Consider the following 27,426-nt stretch of genomic DNA (forward strand, 5'->3'; position numbering starts at 1 on the left):
TCACCTACAATCTACTAGCCTGTTACTGGGGGGGAAGGGGGAGGGGTGCTCTGCCAGAAGCCGGGTTTGCATCATTCCAGTTTTGATCTGATGAAGTCAGTCAGAGCTCACCATAGTTCTGAGCTCCCGGAAAACCTGACGGCTTACAACAAATCCTGAGCGGGACAAAACCCTTCCTGTTCCTGTGTTAGCCTACAAGCCAAAACAGAGGGCACAGTTAACCATGGGACAATGAGGAGGAAGACGGCCAACCGCCACAGCCGTCCGACCTGCACAGTGACATCACAGTGGGACGCAGCAAGGAGGGATAGGCCTTCATACACCAGGTTAAAGAACAACAGCTTCAGATCCTCAGACAGCGAATATCATCGAAGCTCAACTGTTTTTATTGACCTTTTTCCACATGAAGCCACATTCACCAAAACATGGTTAGCTCGCCTGCTGGAATAAACTTTGTTGTGTATATTCCTGCTCCCCAGAGGTTCAGGCCGAATGATTTTGGTGACCTCTAAACCTTTCCTCTAGCTCAGGACAAACATCACATTGCTGTTTGTTTTGTGATGTGTAAATCATTTCAACTTTTAGTCTTGCTTGAACGTCGCAAGTGGTCACATCTTAAATCTAAGGTTTCGTAAGATAAAAAATAAGGAATCTAACTAGAAAGCAAGGAATCTCTGTCGGCCTGTCTGTCTGTGTGTCTTTCGCATATCTCGAGAACCGTTCATCCGATCTACTTCACACTTGACGGGTGTATTGCTGGGGACACACGTGAGTGTCAAATTTGGTGCAATTTGGACACGCGACATGTTCAATATTAATAAACTTAGCGAACTGCGCTCTGTGCAGCAGCAGGGGCGGGGCTTCTGGGTCAGAGTCCAGCATGGGCAGTTCACTTTTGCTGCCGGATGCTGGACAAGGCTTCCCCCAGTGTATTACTAGCCTGATGGCCCACCAGGCCTCAGTTGACTCTAGGGATGAACCGATACCAATACCAGATCGGATATCGGCCCGATACTTAATCAAATAGCTGGATCAGGTATTTGTGACAATGGGGCCGATCTATTAAATTCTATTGTATGTTTTTATACTGTATACATTCTTTTTTTAAATTAAGATGTTTTTTAAATTACAGCTAGTGGGGTGGCTCAGTTGGAAATATAGATATAATGGTTGGAAAGCTCCCCAGCATCATCTGTTGGTTAAAATGTGAACGCACTATAAGCAAACAGCACGTCTGAGATCAGTATTCTTTACCTTCTTCCAACTATCACAAGCTAACATTACTTAGCAACCTTAGCAAGCTAACTGTCAGTAACTGATACGCCCTATGGAATGAATCTATGTTATAGCTTTTTAAAACCCTTAACTCCGCGATTTCGTCTGATTCTATTATCACAGAAACTACGTATAGGGCCCCACCTTAATGCTGCCATCAGTCTGTATAAAAGACAGACACTTAACAGCCAGCCCATGTCAAAGGATATTTGCCGGGCCTAACAACTTTTTTGGGCTGCTGGATATACTAAAGTTACAACTGAACTCTGCCTCACTTCCCTGGAGTCAACGAGCATTGAGCGGTTCTCGACACTGCTGCAAGCAGCACTCCCGGGGGCCAAGCAGTCGGCCCGCTCCGAATGGGCACACCAAGCCCCCAGGAAGAGCACCGGTCGTTGATCCCAATTTTTGTAGTGTTCAAAAGGCGGGACTACAATTTCTGTGTCCGTCACGTGATACCATTGAGCCCAAAAATACTTTTTCTCATAGACTTACATTGGGAAAGAGACGTCTGTAAATCAGTGGATAATTTCTTTTTGAGGTAAATCAACTTCCCAGTATGAACACTTGTATAGCCTTTATTTAAATCATGAGGTCCTAAGAGTTGTAAAACGCACAAATAGCCGAATCCAGAGTTATTTTTCTTCCTCCGTTCATGTGAATGAGACCCAGATCGAGGCTGGAACGAGGGCTGGGAGGGGGAGTTAGAAGCCGTGATGACAGCGTGATGGCTGTGATCCCCTGACCGAGTCAAGTGACCGAGCGGACGCTACTGCGCCTGCTCCATGGGCCCAATGGATGCGGAAGATCGCCGGAAGATCCGGGTACTTTTCTAGTCGGAAGTCGAGCCATTTTGGCTTCATGCGCCACTGAGCAACTTTCATAGGAATGAACGGGGCTCCGCCTCCAACGCTGTATCCAGTTCTCTTTATACATCTATACAGCACACGCTCCGAACAGGCACTTGCCAACAGGGCACTGCACTAGTATAACATGATTATTCTACACAAATTAGGTTTTCTTTTTTGCTAATCTTTGTGAAATACTTTGTTTGGATATTTTCCCTAAACAGGGACGCAACCTTGACGTTTTGCAAAGTACCCGTATGTGCCGGTCTGGTCTATAGCCGCCACAGAATGAGTCAACCTTTGCGGTTTTGTCTCTTCAAAGGGTTTGTTGGTGAACTACTGTAGCTGGAGAGCTAACTGCTAAAATGCTAGCCAGCTGTGAACAGAGGAGCTTCAATAAAACAAGTTCAAACTGAATGTGTTTTGGTGAATCTGACATCAGATGGAATAATAGAGAGAATAATAACCACAGAACAGTTTCATATTTGTTATCAACGGCTCAGAAACACCAGCAGAGTCTGAACAGAGTTATAAAACAGCTCTAATTAATACCAGAAGTTACACATTTAAATGCAAAATATGTCAAAATCTGCCATCATAGAAGTAAAAAAAGTAATAAGGTAAACATTGTAATTTGACTGTTTATTTTTAAATACTTTATTATCTGACTATTTGACTTGTTCAATTGATATAAGTGTTTTTCATGAATGAATTTTGGCACAACAGTTCTTCCGTACATCAGACTGTAAATCTACATATTTAACCTCTGTTGCATCATATTATTGTTGCTCTGCTCTGGCAACAATATATTTGATTTCTCTCAAATAAATTGCTCTAATTAATGATTGGATCAAACATTTCTGTCAGAAAATTAATGTAAAAATTAAATTAAGTTCTAAATTTCTAATTATTTGACTTGTTCAATTGATATAAGTGTTTGTCATGAATGAATTTGGGCACAAAAGTTCTTCCGTACGTCAGACTGCAACTCTGCATATTCAACATTTGTTGCATCATATTATTGTCGCTCTGCTCTGGCAACAAAACTTGATTCCTCAAAAATGAATTGCTTTAAGGAATGATTAGAAATCAATGTAAAAGTTAAATTACATTCTTCATTTCATTGAGGTTATGTGTTTGCCATGAATGCATTTTGGCACAAAAGTTGCTCCATACATCAAACTGTAAATATTTAACCTTTGTTGCATCATATTATTGTCGCTCTGCTCTGGCAACAATATTTGATTTCTCTAAAATAAATTGCTGTAATTAATGATTGGATTATTTTTTATCATTGTTCAATGATATAAATGTTTGTCATGACTGAATTTTGGCACAAAAGTTCTTCCGTACATCAGACTCTAAATCTACATATTTAACCTTTTGCATCATATTAATCTTGTTCTGCTCTTATTTTTGACCTATTTATGTAACAGTAAAATGAAATGAATGAATGTTTCAGAGACACACTTCCTCTCTGGTCCAGGTTTTAAACCCCCTCCTCCCTCTCTCTCTCTCCTCCTCTCTGCATCACCCATATTGAATCTTTCCTCTCTGCAGTGCACAGTCATGGGTGGTTTTATGCGCATGCGCACCATCACATCCTGCTGATCAATAAATCTGGCCCGGACTGACCCGAGTTATATGAATCAATTAAAGATCAGCACACAACCTCAGATCAGTCCTGCATGGTCCAAATGATCATCAAAACACATTCTGATCAAACATTTCTGATACGGATCAATACATTCACACACACACTGATCTGGTCTGTGTAGTCCGGGCCAGACCTGGACCCGGATCAGGCCTACCTGGCGCACCGTCCGCTCCTTTTCCGCCTTTTGGGAATCTTCATCTGGGATCTTATTTCGGCACAAAACGTCCCGGTCCAGAAAACCCACCGTTCCTCTAAAGGGGGGCCGGGTTTTGGGCCTCAGTCTCCCTGCAGGACTAAACCACCATCTATGTCTCCTCTAACAGTCCCACCCCCAGGTACTACCAGACCAGTCCTCAGACCCGCTGCAGGACCGGGACGCACCGAGCCCAGAGAGACACAAAAAACAGGTTTGATTTCCTCTGCGAGTCCAGGAGCGCTCATTAAAGACCTGCTGCTGTCCGGAACCGGGTCCTCCTAGGAGGATGGAGGATGGGAGGATGCGGACTGATCCTCCTCCAGCTGCTGGACCGGATCCGGGAGTCAAAACCAGGACAAAACCAGATCCAGAAACCCGTGTGAGGCGGACCCTGGCCGACTGTCAGAGGCGGTTCTTCGGGTGTTCTCCGGTTCTCCGGATCCAGCCTGTTTGTCCGCACTGCAGCTCCGCATCCAACACGCGTCAAACACGCGTCACCGCGCACTACCACAACATCCGGTCAATGCCTTCAAAATAAAACTACCTCTGATGAACCGCGTCAGCACCTCCTGTTCCTTTACTTTGTTTATTTGATATTTTTTATTGGCTTTAAATATTAGTTAATACTATCATTGTTTTTATTATTTATGATTTATTAAATTTGTATTTATTACATTTTTTTTTTTTATATTTAGGATTTATTTGATTTAGGATTAATTTGACTTTTTATTTATTTATGATTCATTACATTTTTTGATGTTTGATATTTTTTATTGTCTTTAAATATTAGTTAATACTATCATTGTTTTTATTATTTTTTATTTATTTTATTTTTTATTTATGATTTATTTTTTATTTATGATTTTTTATTTATGATTTATTTTATTTTTTGATATGTTTGATATTTTTTATTGTCTTTAAATATTAGTTAATACTATCATTGTTTTTATTATTTATTTTATTTATTATTTATTATTTATTTAATTTATGATTTATTTAATTTTTTAATAAGTGATTTTTTATTTATGATTTTTTTTATTTTTTTTATATGTTTGGTATTTTTTATTGTCTTTAAATATTAGTTAATACTATCATCCGGTCAATGCTTTCAATATAAAACTACCTCTGATGAAACGCGTCATCACCTCTCCAAAGTCTCACTAAAAATTAAACTGATTTATACAAAAATAAACGTCATATCAAAATAAATAAAATCAAAATTATTAGAGCTGTAAGATTAGTCGATTGTCAGAGAATTAATCGGCAACTATTTTGATAGTTGACAGTAAACTGAATATCTTTGGAATAAAATTAAAGGAGGTCTGAATCTAAATATTTGTATGTTTTCCTGTTTTGTTGATAACTTTGCTGATCGAATTTTAATTTGATGTCTTTTATCTGTTCACAACTGAAGATTCAATACTTCATCTTTACTGAATATCTGATTTAATTTACTTTAGGGCTGCAACTTATTTTCAGTTAATCTGCCATCTACTGTTTCAATAAATTAGTTAATTGTTTTGGCTAAGAAATAACAGAAAATAGTGAATTAAAATTTGACGATTAATTCTCTGACAACCGACTAATCTTACAGCTCTAATAATTTAGATTTTATTCGACACATAAGCTGTAAAATGTGACTGTCGTCATCACATTACTACATTGTATTCAGTTCAGTGTCTTTGGGGGTTAAATTACATTGAATGTGAATATTTGGATGAAGATTAGAGTAACTTTCTTGCCCACAAAAGGTTTCTGAGTTTTCTTGATATGACATTTATTTTTGTATAAATCAGTTTAATTTTTAGTGAGATTCTTCTCCTCTGTGTCTGCAAATGTATTTTTTAAATATATATTTTTTTTCTATTTTACAGCTTTTAATATACTTCTTTCTCTACTTTATTTTCTCAGCTGGTGTCTATTTCTTTGGCTCCAACAACCTAAAAAAAGTGTCACCTGATCCTCTCGAATGATTGTATGGGAATGGTTTCAACAGTTTGAAGCTCTGTAGTTATTTGAGTCTGCAGGTTCTTTTTATTTCTGCACAAACAGCCTGAAACAACTTCAGATTACACTTTAAATATTTTCCTCAGTTTCAGTATTATATTTTGACTCAAGTTTCTGAGTTCATCTCCTCCAGTTCTACTTCAGTCCAGTTTAGAGCATCTGCTACTATTCCTACTTTGGAGGCGGTCTACTTTTCCTCCATCACATTTCAGAGGAAAAGGTTGTTTCTTTAAACGTATGACAGTTTAGGATTCAGATTTTAAATAGAAAATATACAATAACCGAATAAAATGTGATGCAACTCTATGTACAAAGCAGATTCAATTCAGAAGCACCGGGAGCAGCTACAATCTGTTTAACATTCATTTATATTTTGGCAACACACAGCGGTTGAATCAACGTTGCAGAGCTCCTCTGATTTTGTACCTCCATGAGTAACTACACCCAGTCTGAAGGTCATGTTACACTTCTGTATAAATATTCGATCCAACAACGGAGAGAGTTGAGCATGCATTTCCTGTTTCACTGCAATCTGATAGATCAGAGTTCACCAGACGGATGTTGTCGTCGGCCAATAGAAACACTGCATTGTGTTGGAGAATGGAGAAGTTATTATTGTAATGTGTTTCTCTATGTGTAGTAGATTATTACACTAACAGACTAAATCTGTAGCGTCGCTCTCAAACACTGTTTATAGTTTCTGATTGAGCCGATTAATATTAATGAGAAAGTTTGTGCCCCTGCAGCCATGTTGAGATCAGTTGAGGAAATACCAAACACCACCCACCAGCCGGAGCACACTTTCTCATTTTACAGCTAAACAGTACACTACAAGATGTTTCTGAAAACATTTTATGCGAGAAATAGGCATTACAGTAACAGAATATTGATTCATATTTGATCAGCGCTGCCTAGTTTGACCATCTGATCAGAGTTCATGAGTGATTGACAGCTGACTCCTTTGAATGAACAGCAAATAGAAACGCTCTCTCTCTGAAATTACCTGTGATTGGCCAAAGTCTCCCATCACGGCTATAACAGAGCAATATGAGGAGGTGCAGTAGTCTAGTGTTCTCTCAGAACACTTGAATTACAAAATGACGAAAGGTTATTGTGGAATTTTTGCCCAGTGACGCCAAAAATATTCTGCCAACTGCAGGTTTAATCATAATCATGTTTATTGCCATTTAGGTTTTCACATACAAGGAATTTGCTTCAGTGTCTAGACAAGAAACACAAATATGCAAGTTTTCATACTTCATATTTAAAGTTTTTTATGTATTCTATTTGATATTTTATTGTATTGTATTTATTTTCAAATTAAATATTAAGTCGATTCTATATTTTATTGTATATTATAATATTGTATTGTATTTATTTCAGGACATTTTAAAACATCCCCCCCAATTGTAAACAAACCACCAGCATGTTTTATTACCTTCGTGATTTTTGTTATTTCTTTTTTTTGTATATATTTGATTATATATTTTATTGTATATTAAAATATTGCATTGTATATATTTCAGGACATTTTAAAACATACCCCCAGTGTAAACAAATCACCAGCGTGTTATATTGCCTGCTTGATTTTTTAAAATTTAATTTGAAGTTGATTCTATATTTTATTGTGTATCATAATATTGTATTTATTTCAGGACATTTAAAACATACTCTCACTGTAAACAAACCACCAGCGTGTTTTATTACCTTCTTGATTTTTGTTATTTATTTTTTCTCTGTATATATTTGATGATATATTTTATTTTATATTAAAATATTGCATTGTATATATTTCAGGACATTTTAAAATATACCCCCAGTGTAAAAAAGTGGTATATTGCCTGCTTGATTTTATTGAATTTAATTTTAAGTTGATTCTATATTTTATTGTGTATCATAATATTGTATTTATTTCAGGACATTTTAAAACATCCCCCCACTGTAAACAAACCACCAGCGTGTTTCATTACCTTCTTGAATTTTATTTATTTATTATTTATGTATACATTTGATTATATATTTTATTGTATATTAAAATATTGCATTGTATATATTTCAGGACATTTTAAAACATACTCTCAGTGTAAACAAATCACCAGCGTGTTATATTGCTTGCTTGATTTGTTTTTAATTTAATTTTAAGTTGAGTCTATATTTTTATTGTGTATCATAATATTGTATATATTTCAGGACATTTAAAACATACCCCCAGTGTAAACAAATCACCAGCATGTTATATTGCCTGCCTGATTTGAATTTTTTTTTTTATTTGAATTTTTTTATATAACTGACTCTATATTTTATTGTGTATTGCATAATACCGAGCGGATGCTCTGAAGTGTACTTATTGTTGTGTCTTTACAGTAACGCTCCTTTATTTCTAATCAGACAGGAGCAGCTGAGAGAGGCAGTTGGCGCTGTCCAGTCCCACCCTCCAGCCAGCACATGAACGCCTCATCCTCCACCTTCATCAACCGTCGGGCCTTCTCTAACGTTCTCCTGATGTTGTCATACCAACCTCCGCCTCCGGACACCGGACGGTCTACCGGAGCAGCGGCCGCCTTTTATTCTCAATTAAACACAATAAAACCCGATTGATTGTTTTCTGATGAGATGCTACTGATCCGACATCCTGCCTGTGGCCTCGCACACACCGACACACACACCACCGACAGTCACCGACAGTCACCGACTCTACAACAGACAGCACCGCGTCGCTTCGCTCTCCTGTTCGATGTTCGATGTTCGATGTTCGCTTCGATCAGCTGATTCGATCAGTTTCTTGATGTTTGTTTGTTGTTTTCTTACCTGAATGTTGTTTTCTGTCCGGAGCAGAGCAGGATCCTCCTCCTCCACTCCCTCTGCTCCATCTCTACAGCATCAGCACCACACCACCGACACACACACACACACTTACCTCCTCGGTGTCTCCATGTTACAGCTGCAGCTCCAGAGCTCCGCCTGCTGGCCTGGAGTCTGCTCACACACAACTCAAGTACTCATGTAGTTAAAGGGACTATTTGTAACTTTCAGAATGCTTTGTTAACAGCAACACCTGTGGCTGTTAAGTCAACGAAAGTCAGCGTCGGGTTCGCACTTGCTCGCTCTACATAGACATGAACGAGCATCGCTCAAAACAGTGAGGCGACACACGTCAGCTAAAACCACAATATCACTCTATATTTCAGCTGCTTGGCAGTAATGTTAGCTGACCAGACGAAAGTCTCTCCATGAATCAATGCTGATCCTAGTGTTGGCTTTTCTTGCTTCAGCTGAAGCAGGAAGAGAAACGTTATCGCCTCCCGACCGCAGTCGGAGGGAGACACCGGCACCCGGACGGATACGATAACGTTTCTCGCTGCGCAGCTCCGTCACTTCACAAGACACGGGAAACCTCTGTTGGTCTGGAGGAGCTGCAGCATTTATTTCTACATTTATTACAAACATCCACTGTACATTCACTAGATATTCTCAGAGCTGAACTAACTCTCCTGCAGTGTGGAGTGAGCGCGCGTTCACGTCTAGAGGTGGAGCGAGACGGCGAGAACGCGCGCGATGTGTTAGTGAAGGCAGGCAGGCAGAGGAGGAGAGACTTCAGCCACACGCAAGCGCGCATATGCGAGCGCGCATGTGTCCCGACCCGGTACATTTATACGCTTAAAAAGTCACAAACAGTCCCTTTAAAGGTCCCATATCGTGCTCATTTTCAGGATCATACTTGTATTTTGTGTTTCTACTAGAACATGTTTACATACTGCAATGTTCAAAAAAATATATATTTTCCTTATACTGTCAGCCTGAATATGCCTGTATTTACCCTCTGTCAGAAACGCTCCGTTTTAGCGCATTTTGACAGAATTGCAACAGAATTGCGTTGCTAGGCAACAGCTTGGGTCCATGGGTACTTCCTGTCAGCTGATGACATTTTCACATACACTGCAACCAGGAATAAACTGGGACACATTTAGAATGTTTACGTTTAAAATTGTGTCAAGGGTATAAATATTGTATATTTGTGACATCACGAATGGGCAGAAATCCTGACAGCTTTTTTCAAATGCAGAGTTTCTGAATACGGGCTGTGTGTATTTCCCTGTGGATTGAGGGTTTAGATATTTTCATAGTATTTATATAGGACTTAAGCCTGCTTTATAATTAAAAACATGAAAATCTCAATTTTTTATAATATGGGACCTTTAAAGTGAGTAAAAGTAGTAAAAATAAAAGTACTCAAGTGTTCATGTAGTTAAAGTAACAGCAGTAAAAGTAAACAAGTATCAGCTTCATGAGGCTGATAATACTTAAACTACTTGAAGCTCATAATACTTGTGTACTTTTCCTGCTGATACTTTAAAGTATCAGTAGTAGAAAAACACAAGTATTATCAGCTTTATGTAGTTAAAGTATCGGAATTAAAAGTATGCAAGTATTCTCGGCTTCATGTAGTTAAAGTATCAGCAGTAAAAGTACTGATTTAATGTTTACAGATTTGTTATTTAAGTATTTTTTACAGCAGTCCTCTGGTATAATAATAAAATCTCATGATTCCAAACGTGTAGAAAACATTTCACTCAAACTTGATTTTGGTAGATTTCCTTCTATTTTTTGTCTTTTATTAATAAAACTATGAATAATATTATTTTAAATTTACACGCATGCCCTTTTTGATCTCCTCACTATCATTGTGAGAAACAAGTAACAATAAGCAGTAGGAGTATTAAGTGTTTAAGCCTTAAACTGAAACATTTAAAATGATAATCTTTCTTTACAACATATTTTATTTATTTTTCTTTTAAATTATATCTTAATTTTTCCTGTGAAACTTCTGTTATATAAAATCAGACTTCTTTAGTTGTTTTTTATGTTTTGTGTTTCCGCCACAAAGAGGTCAGAAATAAATAAAACATGAACTCTGTCAATATTCTTTATGTGTTTTTACACAGAGCTACAGGACAGAAATATAAAAAATATAACACTGGATAAACATCAGATTTAAACATGTGAGATGATACGGAGTATAAAACTGTATATAAATGATAGAATCTGGTTCCCTTCATATACTGTATATTTGTACATTCAAGTCTACGCAGAGCTGAACGTCGGGTTCGAAAAGTTCTGGTTGGTTTCATCGTCGTTCTCAGCGAAGTCTTCGGGGTCGAGATCGGCCTCGAACATCCGCTGCAGCAGAGCGTCCACCGTCCGATATCCTGACAGGAAACACCCAACCAATACTGATAATCAATACTGTGATCAAATGATCAAGAACGTAGCACATTTTCATTTCTGTCTCTATTCAAATATTAATTTAGAATTAATTTAATTTAAGCTTTTTTAGTTTGTTAAAAAATGTTCCTTATATAACCTACAGGGGGAGCCACACAAGACACAAATCTGTCATTAATATACCTGGTTTGGCAAAATGTAAACAAGATTGATTCACATGCTGATGGTGCATCGTTTAGTTCATAACTTGATTTGTGGTTTAACTTTTTTCATGAAACCTGCTGAAGGACGTCAGGAACCACGTTCAGATATCATACTTCTCCTTCTCTAAAGTTTCTGAGAGTCTCAGAGTGTCTGATGTCCACAGGGAGGTTATTCCATGAGAAGGGTGTATGATAGGTCTCTCATCCTGAGTCTCCTGTTAAGATACAGTTATTCTATGGGGCTTTTATTTTGAAGGGGTGGGGGTGGGTGGGGGAGAGAGACCGAATGAGAGTGTCTGATGTCCACAGGGAGGTTATTCCATAATAAGGGTGTATGATAGGCCTCATCCTGAGACTCCTGTTAAGATACAGTTACTCTATCGGGCTTTTATTTTGAAGGGGTGGCTGGGGGAGATATATAAAGTGTTTTAATCTTTAAATTGTCTTTTATCCCAAAACAGAGTTGTAAAAACAGTAAAAGGTGGTCTCATACAGTAGTTTGCACCCCTCCGCTTCTTTGATTTCCCACAGAGTCTGCCCTTTCAAAATAAAAGCTTTCTACTTGTTACAAACACTCCTTCTGGTTCTCTTATCCTTTAAAATCATCTAGTCTTTTCTCCACTTGTACACTGTGTTAACTGCTGCCTGCAGGTTTGACAGTTTCTTACTTTTAGATGCGATTTTAAACATCAGGGTTGGTTTGTTGTCAGCCGATTGGCCGGTTCCCTGGTCGTTGTCGATGGTTTCCATTTGGTTCACCAAGTTATCCTCCAACTTCTCCCTGGTGGACAAAACAACACGGACGATTATCAAACATGTTTAATTGGGTTCCATAAACAATAAACATGTTTAGGCCCTGGACCAATCAGAGAGCAGTATTCAACAGTATCAATATTTATCAGCTGGTATAGGGGCACTTTTAAACACACACAATCCCAAAATTAGTGGTTCCCAACATGTGGTTGGGACCCCCACAAGGGGATACAACACAAACCCGAGGGGTCACTAGATAATTAACAGGATGCAAGAGCTGAAAGATATTTCTCATAACCAAACTTTGCTTAATTTGTTTTCAGATGTTCCTCTAATTGTTGCTTTGTTCTTGTGGATTATTTAATATTTTTTCCTTTAAAAATTAAAAATATATCACTCAAACAAACCTCATACGGGGGGTCATAAGCTAAAAACGTTGGGAACCATTCCTTTAAATGTTAAATTTATTGTACAGACTATAGACTTCATCTTGTTAACTTTCCATCATTCATCCAAATCCAAAATGTTGAAAATACTCAGCAGAGCTGTAAAGTAGGAGTGTTTTAGTTCATGTTTGAAATCCAAAGCAGCGGTACGGTCTTATGAGTGACAGGTCCTTGTTGTCATGGTAACATACTGTGCAACAGCCAGCTCCAGCTCCTCAATCTTCTTCTCCAGAGACGTCTGCAGGTCGCTCTTATCCACTGAGTACTCCATGAAGAACGCCTCGAGGACGAACGCCACGAAGATACTGAAATACAACAGGATGTGATGCATCATCAGCCCCATTTTTTGTCGATATTTTGTTCACATTTTGGAAAAAATTGCCAGGATCGGATTGGAAAAGTGATGCTGAATTAGCTATTAGCAGCTCCTGTTTGCAGTGTACCCATGGATGTATAGACAACTGTCACTGGATTACTTTGATAGAGAAGAAAACTTAAAAACATGATGATTCTCAGGCAAGCTCTGCAGTTGTAGGGAGCATCTTTTTCTATGATTTCTAAGTGGATTTATGGATGTTAATTGGTGATGGACATCAGAGATGATGATATCCCCGGAAAGTGTTAGTCACACAAAATCAAAAAATATATGTATCATGTCTGTGTGTGTTAGATTTTACTGATTTATGACTCTGAGAATGAGTGCCATTTTTGACGCAAATTGTGTGCCAAATCAGCAGGCCAGACAACAATAACTAACTTTTCTTTGTTTTGCACTTGCACATGTCTCTTTCTCATGTCCCTCCCTCCTCCCCTCCTCCTCCTTAGTCTTACTTGATGATGATGATGACGACTATGATGTGAAAGAGGACGAAGAAGAGCCTGGCTGCCTTGTGGGTGACGATGGCGAAGCCGTTGCTGAGCAGTGGAGTCACGTTAAGGAGTCACAGAGATATTAACATCTGAATCAATCTGAACAAAGAAATGACTTCTGAACATCATAAGAATACCTGTGAGAAAGATTAGGGTTTAATTTTGAGAGTAAAGTTGGTTATATTGTAAGATACAGAAATGATTGTGGAGTGAACAGTGATGGGGAGTAACTATGTACATTTAAGTACTGTATACGAGAAGGATATCGTGCCACTGGTTGACCACGGTGAGCTCCACTAGCAGGATGAAGGAGGACACCACGTTGTTGAAGTTGTTCTTGCAGTAGTCGAGTTGTGCGAAGGTCTTTCCTTCCAGCAGAGGGTTTCCACAGTACGCCTTCACTGGGTTTTTGGGGTCCTCGTAATACTCCACCTTCCCTTTGAACAGCTCCATCCCCACCATGGCAAAGATGTAGTACACCACCTAATGAGTAGGACGATCCGATCAGAGCCAGCTTCACTACCAGGATGCCACCTCAAGCTTTTAGCCACGATAGCGACGACAAGACTATTTGGATATTAATGTTTGTCTGTCAGTCCACCGATTTGGTCCAGACTGAAATATCTTAACAACTATTGAATAGATTGTGATGAAATGTGGTTCAGACATTCCCTTCAGGAGGAGTTGTAACAACTTCGATGATCCTCTAACTTTTCATCTAGCGCCATCATCAGGTCAACATTTAAATGTGTCCAATACTTTGGTTTATGACCAAATACCTGCAGAACTAATGACATTCCCATCAGCCTCAGCTGTCAGTAAACACATCACAAAGCTTTCAGAAAATTTCCACTTATGAGGTCGTGAATAGCCACCTATGTTCATTTGGACTCTTCTCGTGAACATGGTAAACACAACCCCATTTGAAGTGACTCTCAGTCTGGTTATTACACCACAGCTCTAAAAACATGGACTACTTTTAGGCTTTTTGAGGAAATTAAAACACGTTTAGACGCCTGACAATATATTCCAACCGGCAATCTGTTAGCAGCAACTTACAATGATCAGCTGTCCAAATGTGAGGATCGCTGGTCCGATCCTGACCAGGGTGTTGATGATTGTACGAAACCTAACAGGGAAAATAGCCCTCATCGTTAGTGAAGCAACACATCCAGACATAAAACATAACTACGAAGAAGTATGGAGCAACCGGGACCATAGACTGTATATAAAGGTGGACGACAGCTCCCCAAAAGTGAAGCCAAAACATCTGGATTGCCCCCTGGTGGCTGGCTGCAGTATAGGTCATAAATCCTGCCTTCTCCATATTGGCGGATGGGACATGGGCCAGACTAAAAAGTCAAATAAATTTTTCCCCAAAGATGCTTTTGTCATTTTAGGTAGTTCTTATCACACTGATGTGTGTTCAAGTGTTCATTTTTCTGATAAGTTTGGTTTTAATTAGTTATTTGATGCTATAAAAAGGGGGAGAGATGTGTGAATTGGAGCTGTGAGTCTCTCTCACTGACCAGCTGCAGCCATGATCGGCTCGCAGTTGGTTTGGGTTGGTGACCTCGATACTGCGACTCCAGCCCCCCGATCACTACTGCGCAGACTCTGGCTCCAAATTATGTCAGAATCTCAAGATTGCAGCTCCCGTATCAGGGATATTTTGGGTTCACTTGTGTACAGTGGGAGGAAGTGGAGACGCGTCGTCCATCGTTATACAGTCTATGATCAGGACAGATGTGAGAGTGATGATACATAACAAGGTGTCCTGCTGTCTAAAAGTAAGACGGAGTCAAAAAACGCATTTCCTTCTCACATCTAAATCCATCCCAGGTGTCCAATCATTGCTATGGTTACCTGCAGATTAATATACGTACCTCGAGCACTGATTTAGCACTAAAACTATGTTTGAATCAGTCAAAAGTGCACTTAAAGATCAAACCTTTTGATGCTGTCCACCACCCGGATCAGTCTGAGAACTCGCAGGATGAAGATGATGTCCAGGATCTGACGGCTGGTGTAATTTGCCGCTACAACAGGACGGGAACGATTATTCAGAAAGACAGAAAGGCTTTATTGTCCTCGGAGGGAAATCTGTTCCACACCGCCTGCACACACTCATGTCTTAAATGAAAAACATGAACAGCTGGTCACATATACATTTAACCCCCACATGTCAGGTGTGGAGAGGCTGATACGAGTGATGTTGCTTTGTTTCTGTATAGTTATGCGTACAGGACATGGCAGTGCAGTAAACCTCTGGTTAGCATCAAGCTGAATAAGAAATGCGAATAAGGAGAGAATAAACTCGGGTACAGCGAAGTTTGGTCAGAAGTTGGCGCTATAGCTTACGCATGGCTGTAATCCGCCAGTAAACAGAGTAGAAGAAGTAGATGGGGCAAACCGGAAACAAAACACTTCGGCTTGGTCATCTAACCTTATCTTGCACGGCAGCTGGATTCTCGCAATGTCACAAGATCACGCGATAATCGCAGGATCTCAAAGGAAAAGATGTTTTCACTCTTCTCCCGACTGGCTTCAGCGAGAGTTTGATTGACAGATGGTTCATCCAATCACCTGCCAAGTATTTTTGAAAGTGCCTGCCCTTTTCCAAACAGTTTCCAATGATGACTTCTCAGATGGTTCTGTATAACAAACCATCTAACAGGGTCAGGTTGCATCTAACCAGCTACACGAGAAAAATGGAGAGAGACCTTCAGGAATTACTTTCTATTGGGAAACTTTTAATTGTTCTTTCATGTCAGCTAGTATTTACATGTTTCATGTTGTCCGGAGACGAAGACGAGCATTCGCACGTTATGGGAACATCCAAGAAGACGGCGACATCGGAAACAGCTGATCAGTCATGTGAGTTAAATGTTCGCTACATCAGAATTTATTCGGCAAAGGCGTTTTCATAACCCATTTAACGCATCAACTCTTTTTCGAAGGTAAAAACCACCTCAAGTAATATCTTTTTTTTTTGCAATTGAGGAAGTTTTAGCGAATTTTGTTGTTTCCATACAGCTTTTCTGATATGATATTTGAAAATGTGCATAAAAATATATGAATAGAAACACGACTACTGTTGTTGTGAACCTGTAAACTGAAGTTATAGTGGGTTTTATTTGTGTTAGACTAAGGTGTATCCTGCCAACAGTCCAAAACCCAAAGATATCCATTTCACTGGGATATAAAACGGAGAAAAGCAGCAAATCTGATACATTAGAGAAACTGACACCAGAGAATGGATGGTGGTAAATGACTCAAATTATTAATTGATCGAAACTGTTGTTTAATAATTTGCTGTCAATCAATTAATCAACTAAATGTTTCAGTACTACATTGAATCTTTGTGATTCAGGCTTTATTTCATAAGTTTAAATAGAAATAACACAAACTTACATGATTCCATGGCGGAGTTGATGATTGTGGCGATGAGAGCGGAGATGACGATGATGGTATCGAACCTGAAAACACAAAACAAACATTAGAAAACAAACATTTCAAGTTGAGCGTAAATACTTTCCTTCGACAGCGATGACGCTGAAAGCAAAACCAGCGTTAGCTGTAAATGAAGCTGAATGTTTTTCATCCTGTTTGTGTTCACATGTCGTCTCTCTGACATCACCAACATGTTAAACAACAGAAACATATCATGGATGTATTAACAGATCTGATACAGCGCCGCTACTCAGCCTCACTGTCAGTTTGTCCCAGAGGTCACTCAATCTTTTTCCCCATAGACCTCCATTATTAAAGAGACGTCTGAAACACTGTTGACAGGGTGTCTATTACTCTGTTTTATGAAATTTTAACCCATGGACATGTCATATTTGTAAAACTTTCCCAGAGTTTAAAAGACAGATTTTCATGTGCGTGACGCCCTGATGTAAAGTTTAAGGGCTGAGCAGGAGTAACAACTCTGAACATCAATGTGGAAGCCAGAAAACAGTTTTGGCTTTTGAGCTTGGCGAGCAGCTTTCATTGAAATTGAGAAGGTGCCATCTTTGAGACCGATATCCAGTTCTTATAATACATCCATGAAACACACAAACATCTCTGACTGAAGTCACTGCAGCTGCACTGCTCACCAGCAGGGGGCGCAAACATGCCACTGAGAACAAAGAAAACAACGTCAACAGCTGCAGCAAAAGAGTTTCAGATGAGTTTAACACACTCCGTGGCCACTTTATTAGGTACACCTGTACAATCTAATACAATCTAATACAATACAACTGTTCTGCCAGAAAGTTATGAAGCCTTTAATGTTCAGTTTGTGTTTACTCTTTTATAGAAGTGTTAATTCAATCATAGTTAGTGATGGTGTTGTTGTACTGGACTGCATTATAGTGAGAGATGTTTCTAATAGTCTGATCCCCCTCTGTAATAGTCTATAATGCGTCCATATACGTTCTTTGGCATTTCTATTGCCTTCGCACGGCTCTCAACATGTCGATAGCTGAGCCAGCAGCTCATAGCTAACAGCGCTAACAGTGAAAACGACGGCAAAAGCGCTGACAGAGATAACAGTGTTAACCTGGGGGGCAGTTCCGTGATGGTGCCGTCGGGATGAGGTTATCAGCTGTAACCGCCGTATGAGCTAGCCAGTGGGTCACTCTCACATGCACTAAAAGGCATACGCGGCCGGCCTGGTTATGTCAACAAAGTGAGGAGAAACTCTGATTACAACACACACAGAGGGAGAGTGACTTCATTCTCTGCTCAGGTAGACATTACTCCTTTATATCTTTACATAGCAAATAATTGTTTGCTACTATATTAATGCTCTGGATATTGTATATTAATTTACACATTTTCAACAAGGTCAACAGAAACTGAGCATTATGAACTTTGTAAAGACGGGTGTTATGGCAGAGCTGTTGTATTGCTTTAGAGTGTACAGGTGTACCTAATAAAGTGGCCACTGTGTGTTAACAGTCTGAAAGAAAAAACTAAAACTGTGAATGAGAAACCAAAACTGTGAGCGGCAGGCTGACGTCCTGCAAGTGACTTTCAGCTACAATTTCTACCTCTCACAGCAAAATAAAGAGAACAACATCTGAAGACAAGTGAGGACCTGAGAGTTTACTGCTCAGTGACAGTTTGTATTTTGCTTACAGTTTTGGTTTCTCATTTTTTTGTTTATGGCTTTTTGTAAACACTTTAAGGTTTTTACTTTCAGGCTTTTTGACCCTAAATTAAAATAATTCAGAAGCTGTTTTACTCCACAATGGTACAGAAACAAAAACTCAATACAATTGCCGCCTCAAGCAGCAGTGAGCTGGTCCAAGCACTTACAGTCGTACGACTGAAGAAGCAGCAGATAATGGAGCTGAAACATGTGTCACATACCTCGTACTTACAAGCTGGGATGCCGATAAACTGTGTGAAATGGACGTGACACATCTCATTGATTTTAGACATGTTTTTCATTATGAGTTATATATCAGCAAATGTTTCCTCTCATATTGGAGGACATTCTGCAAAACACTTTGAAACACGAGTTTCAAACACAAACAGCTTCAAACAAATATTGAAATATAAATGATTGTTATTTTGTAATAAATCATACACATTTTCTTCAAGTTGACCCAGGACCACGTAAATATGATTTCATGAACATTCATGCCATAGACTATATATAAAGATGGACGACATTACAGCTCCACGAATGTGAAGCCAAACATCTGGATCGCCCCCTGGTGGCTGGCTGCAGTATAGGTCATAAATCCCGCCCCCTCCATGTTAGCGGATGGGACATGGGCCAAACTAAAAAGTCAAAGTATGCATCAAATACATTTTTCCCAAAGATGGTTTCTGTAATTTTAGATACTTATTATCATGCTGATGTACAGTATGTATCTGGAATATTTTGGCTTCACTTTTGTACAGTGGGAGGAAGTGGAGACACATCGTCCATCTTTATATACAGTCTATGGTCCATGCAGTCCATCAGAAGGAATAAATCACTCGTTACATAAATACATCCAACATCAGTTTTTAACAGCTCCATGAATTCATGAATGGTGTCAGTTGATGTAAAATAAACTCACTCTGCCTGGATGAAAGATGAAACTTAGATCAGTTTTGTAGGATGAGAAGAAAAAAGTTGTTGAAGTTGTTTCCATCTGATAAGAATTTAATTTTGTCTTCAACTGTAACTACCACTGAGGTGATTTGGGGTTTTAGAAACCGACATATTTTATGGGCTGATTCCAGTATTTCTAGACTACAGTTGACACTTTTTAAGTTTCTTAATATAAACATTTTTCCACAGACCACTACAAGCGTCTTGTGATATCTAAGAATACTTCATTCTATCCACATAAACACTTGTTTAACTTTATCACTAGTTGCCTGTAGACGAACTGCAGCGTTACCCAGAATCCTTTGCTCATTTGGGGTAAACATTGTGTGAAATTATTTCAGACACTGACAGTAAAGGTGAAGTGTGGTGAAGACGGTGTGCGTCAGCTCGTCCTCACCAGTTCCAGTAACTGTGTTTGGAGAAGAACGCTCTGGGCTCGAATACGTAGAGCTTCAGCAGGATCTCCAACATGTAGAGAACCAGGAAAACCCACTCTGAGTTGGCGATCATCGGATTCGCCTCGTCCAGACCGATGAACACGGCGTTCACCAAGATGATCAGATCGTAAGTGATCACAAAGGCCCTGAAAAATACACACAGCAGAGCTCTAGTGTGTCTGTAACCACCTTTATGATGTGTTTCTGCAGGTCAGGGTTCATATTCACTAAACATCCTGAAAGTTTCTCCTAACTGACCAAGTTTGTATTTCAGCTCTAAAAGTTTCCAGAGGATCCTGAGCCTCTGAGAGTAATGTGTCTCATCACGTCAGAGTTTCAGTAAAATACAACAATAAAGAACTTTTAAAAGCTCACCAACAAGTCAAAACAATCCAATAACACCAGAGAACTTAATACTACTTCACTTTACTGTCTTTGTACTCGCTTTATGTCGTTTTTGTGTAACCTGTAACGCTGAAGAAACTGAATGTCACTGATAAAAGACAATTGTTAACCCATTTAAAACATACTTTTATACTTTTTAAGTGTTTTCAAATCAATTTCAAAGAAATAGTTTGAAAAAAACCCAACTTCATTTATTTACTACCAATTCAAGTATTTAAATGAAGTTGGTATAAACAATTCTCCTTTTTTCCGTGTGTATGAAGAGAATGACAATATCAGTTGAAACATCTCCAGCTGTCTGACAGAATTATTCATCAAACCAGAAATGCTCCTCAGACCTCAGTTTATTTGACAGTTTACATGAAGTGAACAACACAAACTGCATTAAATACATAAAGCTGGTTTCATGGCCGTTGCGGGATTTCCAGGAAAAATCTGTGCCAAGTTTAAGCTAGAAAATAAACTGTATATAAGAAGTGTGGTAGTGGTAGTGACCTGTCAATCACAAGGTAGCCACGCCCTAAAGCATACCCTGCTTTATGGTCTATTTGACTCTAAATGGGACCATAATTGACTAAATGAACATCATGCTGTATGAATAAGACTTGAAACTAGCGATTGAGACCATAAACTCATGTTTACAATGTTTACTGAGGTAATAAATCAAATGAGAAGTAGGCTCATTTTCTCATCGACTTCTATACAATCAGACTTCTTTTTGCAACCAGAGGAGTCGCCCCCTGCTGGCTGTTAGAAAGAATGCAGGTTTAAAGCGCTTCAGCATTGGCTTCACTTTTCAGAACCGGACGTTACCAACTGATGTAAAATTATCATATTAAAAGGATGAAGATGAGCACTTTATAAAACATCTCAAATATTTGACATGCATCTATATCATTTCATAGATACCCAGGGCTACATGATAATCATTTATTCAAACAGATAAATCTGTCTCACCGGTGTTGGATCAATCGGCAGAGGAGGAGGCTGGGGGCCGACTGGTAGAAGGAAGGGCACACACTGTTGAGTGGGTGGGGTCTGGACTTGAGCGTGATCACCTCAATGTTCAGGAGGTCGGCCAGCTGGACGAACGCCACCTTACCTGTCAATCAACCAAGCGAAAAATATAACAACAAACATCTAGAATATCATTAAAGCATCATATAAGTATGTCATTATAGCTTCTTTCTGATTATTCTGATGACAGAACTTGTCTGTATACAATAAGACAATAAGACTCAGGGCAGCAGCGTGCATTTCGGTTTCTTTCCTGATGTTACGAGCATAAGTGGAAATGTTCATCTCCTGCTCACAGAGGGCTTTAATTTATCAGATTACATTACATTAGTATCAGCAAAGATGCTCTATAACAAAGATGACGCATTACAAGCTCCGTCAATAGTTTGAAATGGTATACACTTCCTGTTTCCTACAGTAAGTGGGCGTGGGCGTGATCATGGCGTGTTCGCACCCTCCCATCCCCCCTCCTCATTTGGAAGTGTTGTGAACGTCGTGTGGATGGATTAAAGCAGACTGGATTCTATTTGCATAATGTATTTACATTTTCTTTTGCTAACATTAGATATTTATACAGCTAACAGCCATATTCAGCATTATGAAGATGAGTTAGCTACGGAGTTCTTGAAATTAGTTTCCAGATCACGCTAGAGTGTGTTGCTGAGACAGAGCGAACAAAGTTAATTTTCTCCTGATTTGTCGGTCTGAAAAATGCCGTATTAGCGTCGGAGTGTTCAGAAGATATCTGGCTTGTGACAAATGGGTCAAATATTTACTTTGGGGCTAAAGAATCGGTCATAATCTGTGTTGACGTTCACTTCTCCCATTGGAGATAGTAGACTTAGGACATGCCGCTGGTCTCCAGTGGCGAAACCCACGTGACACAGATAGAGGAAACTGACTCTCAGTGCGCCGTCTCCTTTCTGAATGGGCTCTGGAATTAGTCTTATTCAGGATGTGATGTTTACATGTTAATCATAACCCTGTATACATGATCATAACAGTGTCCAGGTTCCTGATTGTCTGTGTGTAGGTGTGTCTTGATTTCTCACTTGTTATGTACCAACGAAGACTGATCATAAACCTGGATCAGGTGCCTCAGTGTCCTGGTTTCTATCAGAGTACTCCAGGTAGCATATCCATAAGAGCGTTCATGTAAACACACTCAGTGAGATTGAAACTGTTAACTGGACCAACACGTGCTGAGGGTTTATGGTGTGTTCAGGTGCTGCTTTTCAACTCGTATAGTCTGAGGCTTCAGAGTTTACCAGCAGGAAGTTTCTCTCAAACAGCTGAGAAATAAAATCAGAGTATAATTACCACCGGAGACCCACGTGTCCTCCTCACTTTTATTGTTTCAGGTTGATGTCCTCACTAAAATCGCTCATCTTGTTGGAAATCATTATAGAAGACTTTATGGCCCAGGGTTATGTCTGTGAGGAGTAAGTCTGCAGACACTAATAAGGGCAGAAAAGAGCCCTCTGTATGTTTAGAGGGTTAAAACAATGGATCTATGTTTTTATTTACAGTTAATATTCTTCTAAAGAATCAGTAATACACAGTGCTCTTTGTAGTGAAAACAGACATACAGCATACATAATAAAAGTATCAGATGAAAGCAAACTTATATTGATTTATTACACGGCTTTGTTGAATACACGATTCTGATTGGTCAATCATGGCGTTCTACGGTCTGTTATTTCTTTATAGCAGACCGGTGCTATGTATAACAGACTGTTGCTATGGGCGCAGTTCTGATGTTGGACTCTGGCGGACTGTTTTTGTGTCAACTTATTGATTTCTTAAGTAAGTAGCCGTGTAATAAGCGGGATAATGTACAGCTAGCGGATCATTGTAGTGAAATAAACCCTGACATAGCGATGCAAGACTTCGACGCGCCCTGACCTTACATGCGACTTATTTTTATTACTTCTTTCTTTATATTACTATTATTTGTCTGTATGGCAGGTGCGCGTATGTACGTGCAACCCAATCTCATGGGAAGGCGTATAAATGACACAACATTAGAAGGACGTTCCGCGTATCATGAGGACGTATTTTAGGCTTTTTGTGTGTCATTTGTACACCGCTTTTTGCGTCTCGTTTTTATGCCGCGCAACAAAACTACGGCAACGTAAAGTTAGGTTTAGGCAACAAAACCACTCACTTGCGTTAAGGAAAAAACATCATGGTTGGGCTTGGAATAAGTATGTACACTAAGTAACAGAAGTACGGAAAACATGTCACAAACGGAGCCGGACAAACTTTCTCATTTTATAGCTGAACAGTACACTACAAGATGTTTCTGAAAATTCATTCAAATCATTTGAGGAGAGAAATAGGTATTACAGTAACAGAATATTGATTCATATTTGATCAGCGCTGCCTAGTTTGACCGTTTGATCGGAGTTTGTGAGTGACTGACAGCTGCCTCCGTTGAATGAACAGCCAATAGGAACGCTCTCTCTCTGAAATGACCTGTGATTGAAGTCTCCCGTCATGGGCTAGATTTTTTAAAGCCTGAAAACAGAGCCATGAGGAGGTGCAAAAGTCTAGTTTTCTCTCAAAACACTTAACTATAATATGCTGAAAGGTTATTGTGGAATTTTTGCCAAATGATGCCAAAATATTCTGCCTAATGCAGGTTTAACTTCATAGGTCAAATACAGAAAACGAGAGTAACATTTGCAGATGGAGGTGGGAGTCTTCAGCCCTGACTATTATATATTATGTTATTGGAACAATGTCATTAGTAACTATGACTAAAATAACTGAAGTACAGTTCACCTTGACAACAGACCGGACTGGAAATGAAACACAGACTGTTTACAGGAAAGAACAGGGCAGACTCCATTTCCTGAGGAAACCCAGCTCCTTTAATGTGTGCAACAACATGTTGCAGATCTTTTACCAGTCTGTTGTTGCAACTACAGTTTTCTTCGCTACAATGTGCTGGGGCTGTGGCATCAAAGCTGGCGACCAGAACAGACTGAACAAACTCATCAGGAAGGCCGGCTCTATACTGGGAACCACTCTGGAGCCGTTAGAGGTGGTGGTGTAGAAGAGGATGCTGCAGTGCATCATGGAAAACCTCTCACATCGTCGTAACAACCTCCTGGTCAAACAGCGGAGCACTTTCAGTAAGTCAATGTAACAAGGAGCGCTAAAGGAGGTCCTTCCTACCAGCTACCATTTCACTGAACAACCAGTCTCCTCTGAGTCAGGACAGGGGGGGTCGGGAGATGCAGCCTCACGCTTCTCCCGACGGATTTAAACTGATTCACAGAGTCCGCTATGTGGCCTCTGAGTGAGGCGAACAGAGTTACCACGTTTTTGCACTCAGCGGCTCACGTTACCACAGTCTTGGAAAGGGAGGAGTGAGCGGAGGGGTACTCAGTTGGTTGCAATCTGCAACCACACTACTAGATGCTGCCAAATGCTACACACTGTCCCTTTAAGTTTAAACAGTTACATTTTTAAGTTATTGTTGATAAGAATTGTATTTTTTTTTGTTCGTTATTAGAGAAGTGCTTTTTTTTGTGCTAATCTGCTGTGACTGTAAAATGTCCCGCCTGGATTAATAAAGTGCTCCATCGATCCATCCATCCATCTATCTAAAAAGTGCAAAATTTCCCTCTGAAATGTAGTGGAGTAGAAGTATAAAGTAGCAAAAAGTACCTCAAAATACTTGAGTAAATGTGCTTAGTTACTCAGCTCTTGATGAGCTGCTGAACAGTAAATGTGTCCCTCTAACCTCCAGCTGTGTGTGTCGACATAATGTGTCTGAACGACTGCAACATGCATGTTCTGTGAGGATGCAATAATGTGGAACAAACCATGTTTTGTCCGTCTGGCTTCATGTGATAACTGCTCTTCTGCTCAGTTTGATCACACATTTAAGTTGAACTGGATGATGAAGCAGTTTGACTTCCTCCATGTGGAAGATGAGTGTGAAGATAATGATTCTGCAGACGGCTGAGAGGTGCTGTTCACCGGGCAGAGCGCAGCTGTGGTTGTTGGTTGCAGCGGTGCAGAATGGAGCGGTCGCTTAGCGTCCAACCTCGTTCATTAACCAACCAACTGTTGGCGCTCGCTGGTGGAGACTTTAACGAACACAGTGAGGTCGTCGAGGTTTCACTCAGTTACAGTTTAAACACCTCAAACACACAAAGCTCCGAGGCGTCCTGCTGACCTGCTGCTCTAAAACTGTTTTAGTGCTTTTCTAGTCTTCCAATCACTCAAAGCGCTTTACACTACATGTCAGCATTCACCCATTCACACACACATTCATACACTGATGGCAGAGGCCATGCAAGGATCTAATCTAAAGACTCACTCACACACCGATGTCACAGATTTTAGGAGCAATTTGGGGTTCAACCCAAGGACACTTCGACATGTGGACTGGAGCGGATTGAACCACCGATCTTACGATTGGTGGACGACCCGGTCTATCTCTGAGCCACAGCCACCCCAAGCAAAAAAGATAAACTGGAATCTCTGCCTTGCGGTTATATGCCTCCGCCAACCAGTCACGTTGAAGTTTACATCCATTTCTGTCCAAAATGTCATCACTTCAACATTTTATCCTGTTAGACATTTGTGTGAAATTGTCATAATTAGCATCTGAATCCTTGAGTTATGGCCAAAAACGTGTTTTGTGAAGTCACAGTGACCTTTGACCACCAAAATCTAATCAGTTCATCCTGTACTTGAGTCCAAGTGGACGTTTGAACCAACTGTAATGAAATTCCCTCCATCCGTTCCTGAGATATTGCATTCAAGAGAATGGAATGGACGGATAGCCCGGAAACATAATACCTCCAGCCACGGCTCTCGCCGGCGCTGAGGCATTAAAAAAAAACTGTTCGTCAGTAAAAACCACGCAAGGACCTTTTAGATTTCAGTAAAGTTCTGAATTCACCTTCAACAATAAGATGTTATCATAATTTGAAATCATGTGACTTGGTATTTTTAAATCTTTAAATAACATATTTAAATGCATTCAATTGTAATTAATTTATTATTGTATTGATTATAACATATTAATAATGGACGGACAGACAGACAAATAGCAAAACAGAGATGTATTGAATTCCTATGAACCATTGACTCTAAATAACTAACATAAATGTAAATTTCTATAAGTTCCAATGGCTGAGACAGTATTACTGTTATACTATTTTATAAATATGTATTCAGTGTCTAAATACATTGATATATATATATATATATATATATATATATGTGTGTGTGTGTGTGTGTGTGTGTGTGTGTGTGTGTGAGAGACCCACCGATGCAGCCCTGGTTGTTGTCGTCAGAGACGCTCCACAGCAGCTCTCTGTGTGCGTTGCTGATGTCGGGCTGGACCAGTCGGACAATTTGGTTCCAGTTCGCCTGGGTCACCACCGGCTCCCCGCCACCCTCCCTCTGCTCCTGCAGCACGGCGAACGCTCGCACCATCTTGTGCCGTTTGGCCCTCACCAGCTGCCGTACCTCCTCCTGGTGGAGCGAGAGAATGCATCGAAGGCATTGAACTGTAACTCCTCAATAGGTTTGTTTGTTTGTTTGTGTTGATATTTGCGTCATTCTTCTTCCCCAAACTAATATTTATGTGTGTTTCTGATCACAAAATCTAAATTTTACAATTTCACATATAGCTGTAGAGTTGAGAGGAGAGTTTGTTATGTTATGATTTGAGCATATTTTTTATGCTAAGTGCAGTACCTGTGATGTTTTCTGGACATTATTTGTCATTGTTTTGTGTTGTTAATTGATTTCCAATATTAAATATATACATACATTTGCATAAAGCAGCATATTTGCCCACTCGCATGTTGATAAGAGTCTTAAATACTTGACAAATCTCCCTTTAAGGTACATTTTGAACAGATACAAAATGTGCAATTAATCACGATTATCTATGGACAATCATGCGTTTAAGTGCAAATAAATATTTTAATCGATTGATGGCCCTAATATAATCTTT

At 39.6% G+C, this 27,426-nt stretch overlaps 2 protein-coding genes across 5 annotated transcripts in view; both read right to left on the reverse strand.

Moving 5' to 3' along the window:
- ttbk1a (tau tubulin kinase 1a) overlaps positions 1–8,905 on the reverse strand; it is a 57,407-nt gene extending 48,502 nt beyond the window's left edge. Inside the window, exons 1-2 of one of the 3 annotated variants that reach the window (XM_037764456.1) lie at positions 3,935–4,504; positions 112–192 (exon numbers count right to left, since the gene is read on the reverse strand). In XM_037764456.1, the coding sequence (XP_037620384.1) occupies positions 112–114 (3 nt within the window). In that variant the 5' untranslated portion in view covers positions 115–192; positions 3,935–4,504. Of the gene's footprint in view, positions 1–111; positions 193–3,934; positions 4,505–8,791 lie in introns of those variants that run through there. The other 2 variants (XM_037764457.1, XM_037764458.1) reach the window with 2 other exon arrangements.
- Positions 8,906–10,893: 1,988 nt separating this feature from the next.
- Positions 10,894–27,426, reverse strand: part of tpcn3 (two pore segment channel 3) — a 28,323-nt gene continuing 11,790 nt past the window's right edge. Inside the window, exons 9-20 of one of the 2 annotated variants that reach the window (XM_037765383.1) lie at positions 26,732–26,939; positions 21,378–21,522; positions 19,976–20,161; positions 18,843–18,872; positions 16,893–16,957; positions 15,430–15,517; positions 14,538–14,607; positions 13,745–13,961; positions 13,440–13,530; positions 12,800–12,913; positions 12,078–12,190; positions 10,894–11,190 (exon numbers count right to left, since the gene is read on the reverse strand). In XM_037765383.1, coding sequence (XP_037621311.1) covers positions 11,066–11,190; positions 12,078–12,190; positions 12,800–12,913; positions 13,440–13,530; positions 13,745–13,961; positions 14,538–14,607; positions 15,430–15,517; positions 16,893–16,957; positions 18,843–18,872; positions 19,976–20,161; positions 21,378–21,522; positions 26,732–26,939 — 1,452 coding nt within the window. In that variant the 3' untranslated portion in view covers positions 10,894–11,065. The remainder of the gene's footprint in view (positions 11,191–12,077; positions 12,191–12,799; positions 12,914–13,439; positions 13,531–13,744; positions 13,962–14,537; positions 14,608–15,429; positions 15,518–16,892; positions 16,958–18,842; positions 18,873–19,975; positions 20,162–21,377; positions 21,523–26,731; positions 26,940–27,426) is intronic. The other variant, XM_037765384.1, reaches the window with a different exon arrangement.

The sequence above is a fragment of the Sebastes umbrosus genome, chromosome 3 (genome assembly GCF_015220745.1).
Source record: "Sebastes umbrosus isolate fSebUmb1 chromosome 3, fSebUmb1.pri, whole genome shotgun sequence".
Taxonomy (NCBI): Eukaryota; Metazoa; Chordata; class Actinopteri; order Perciformes; family Sebastidae; genus Sebastes; species Sebastes umbrosus.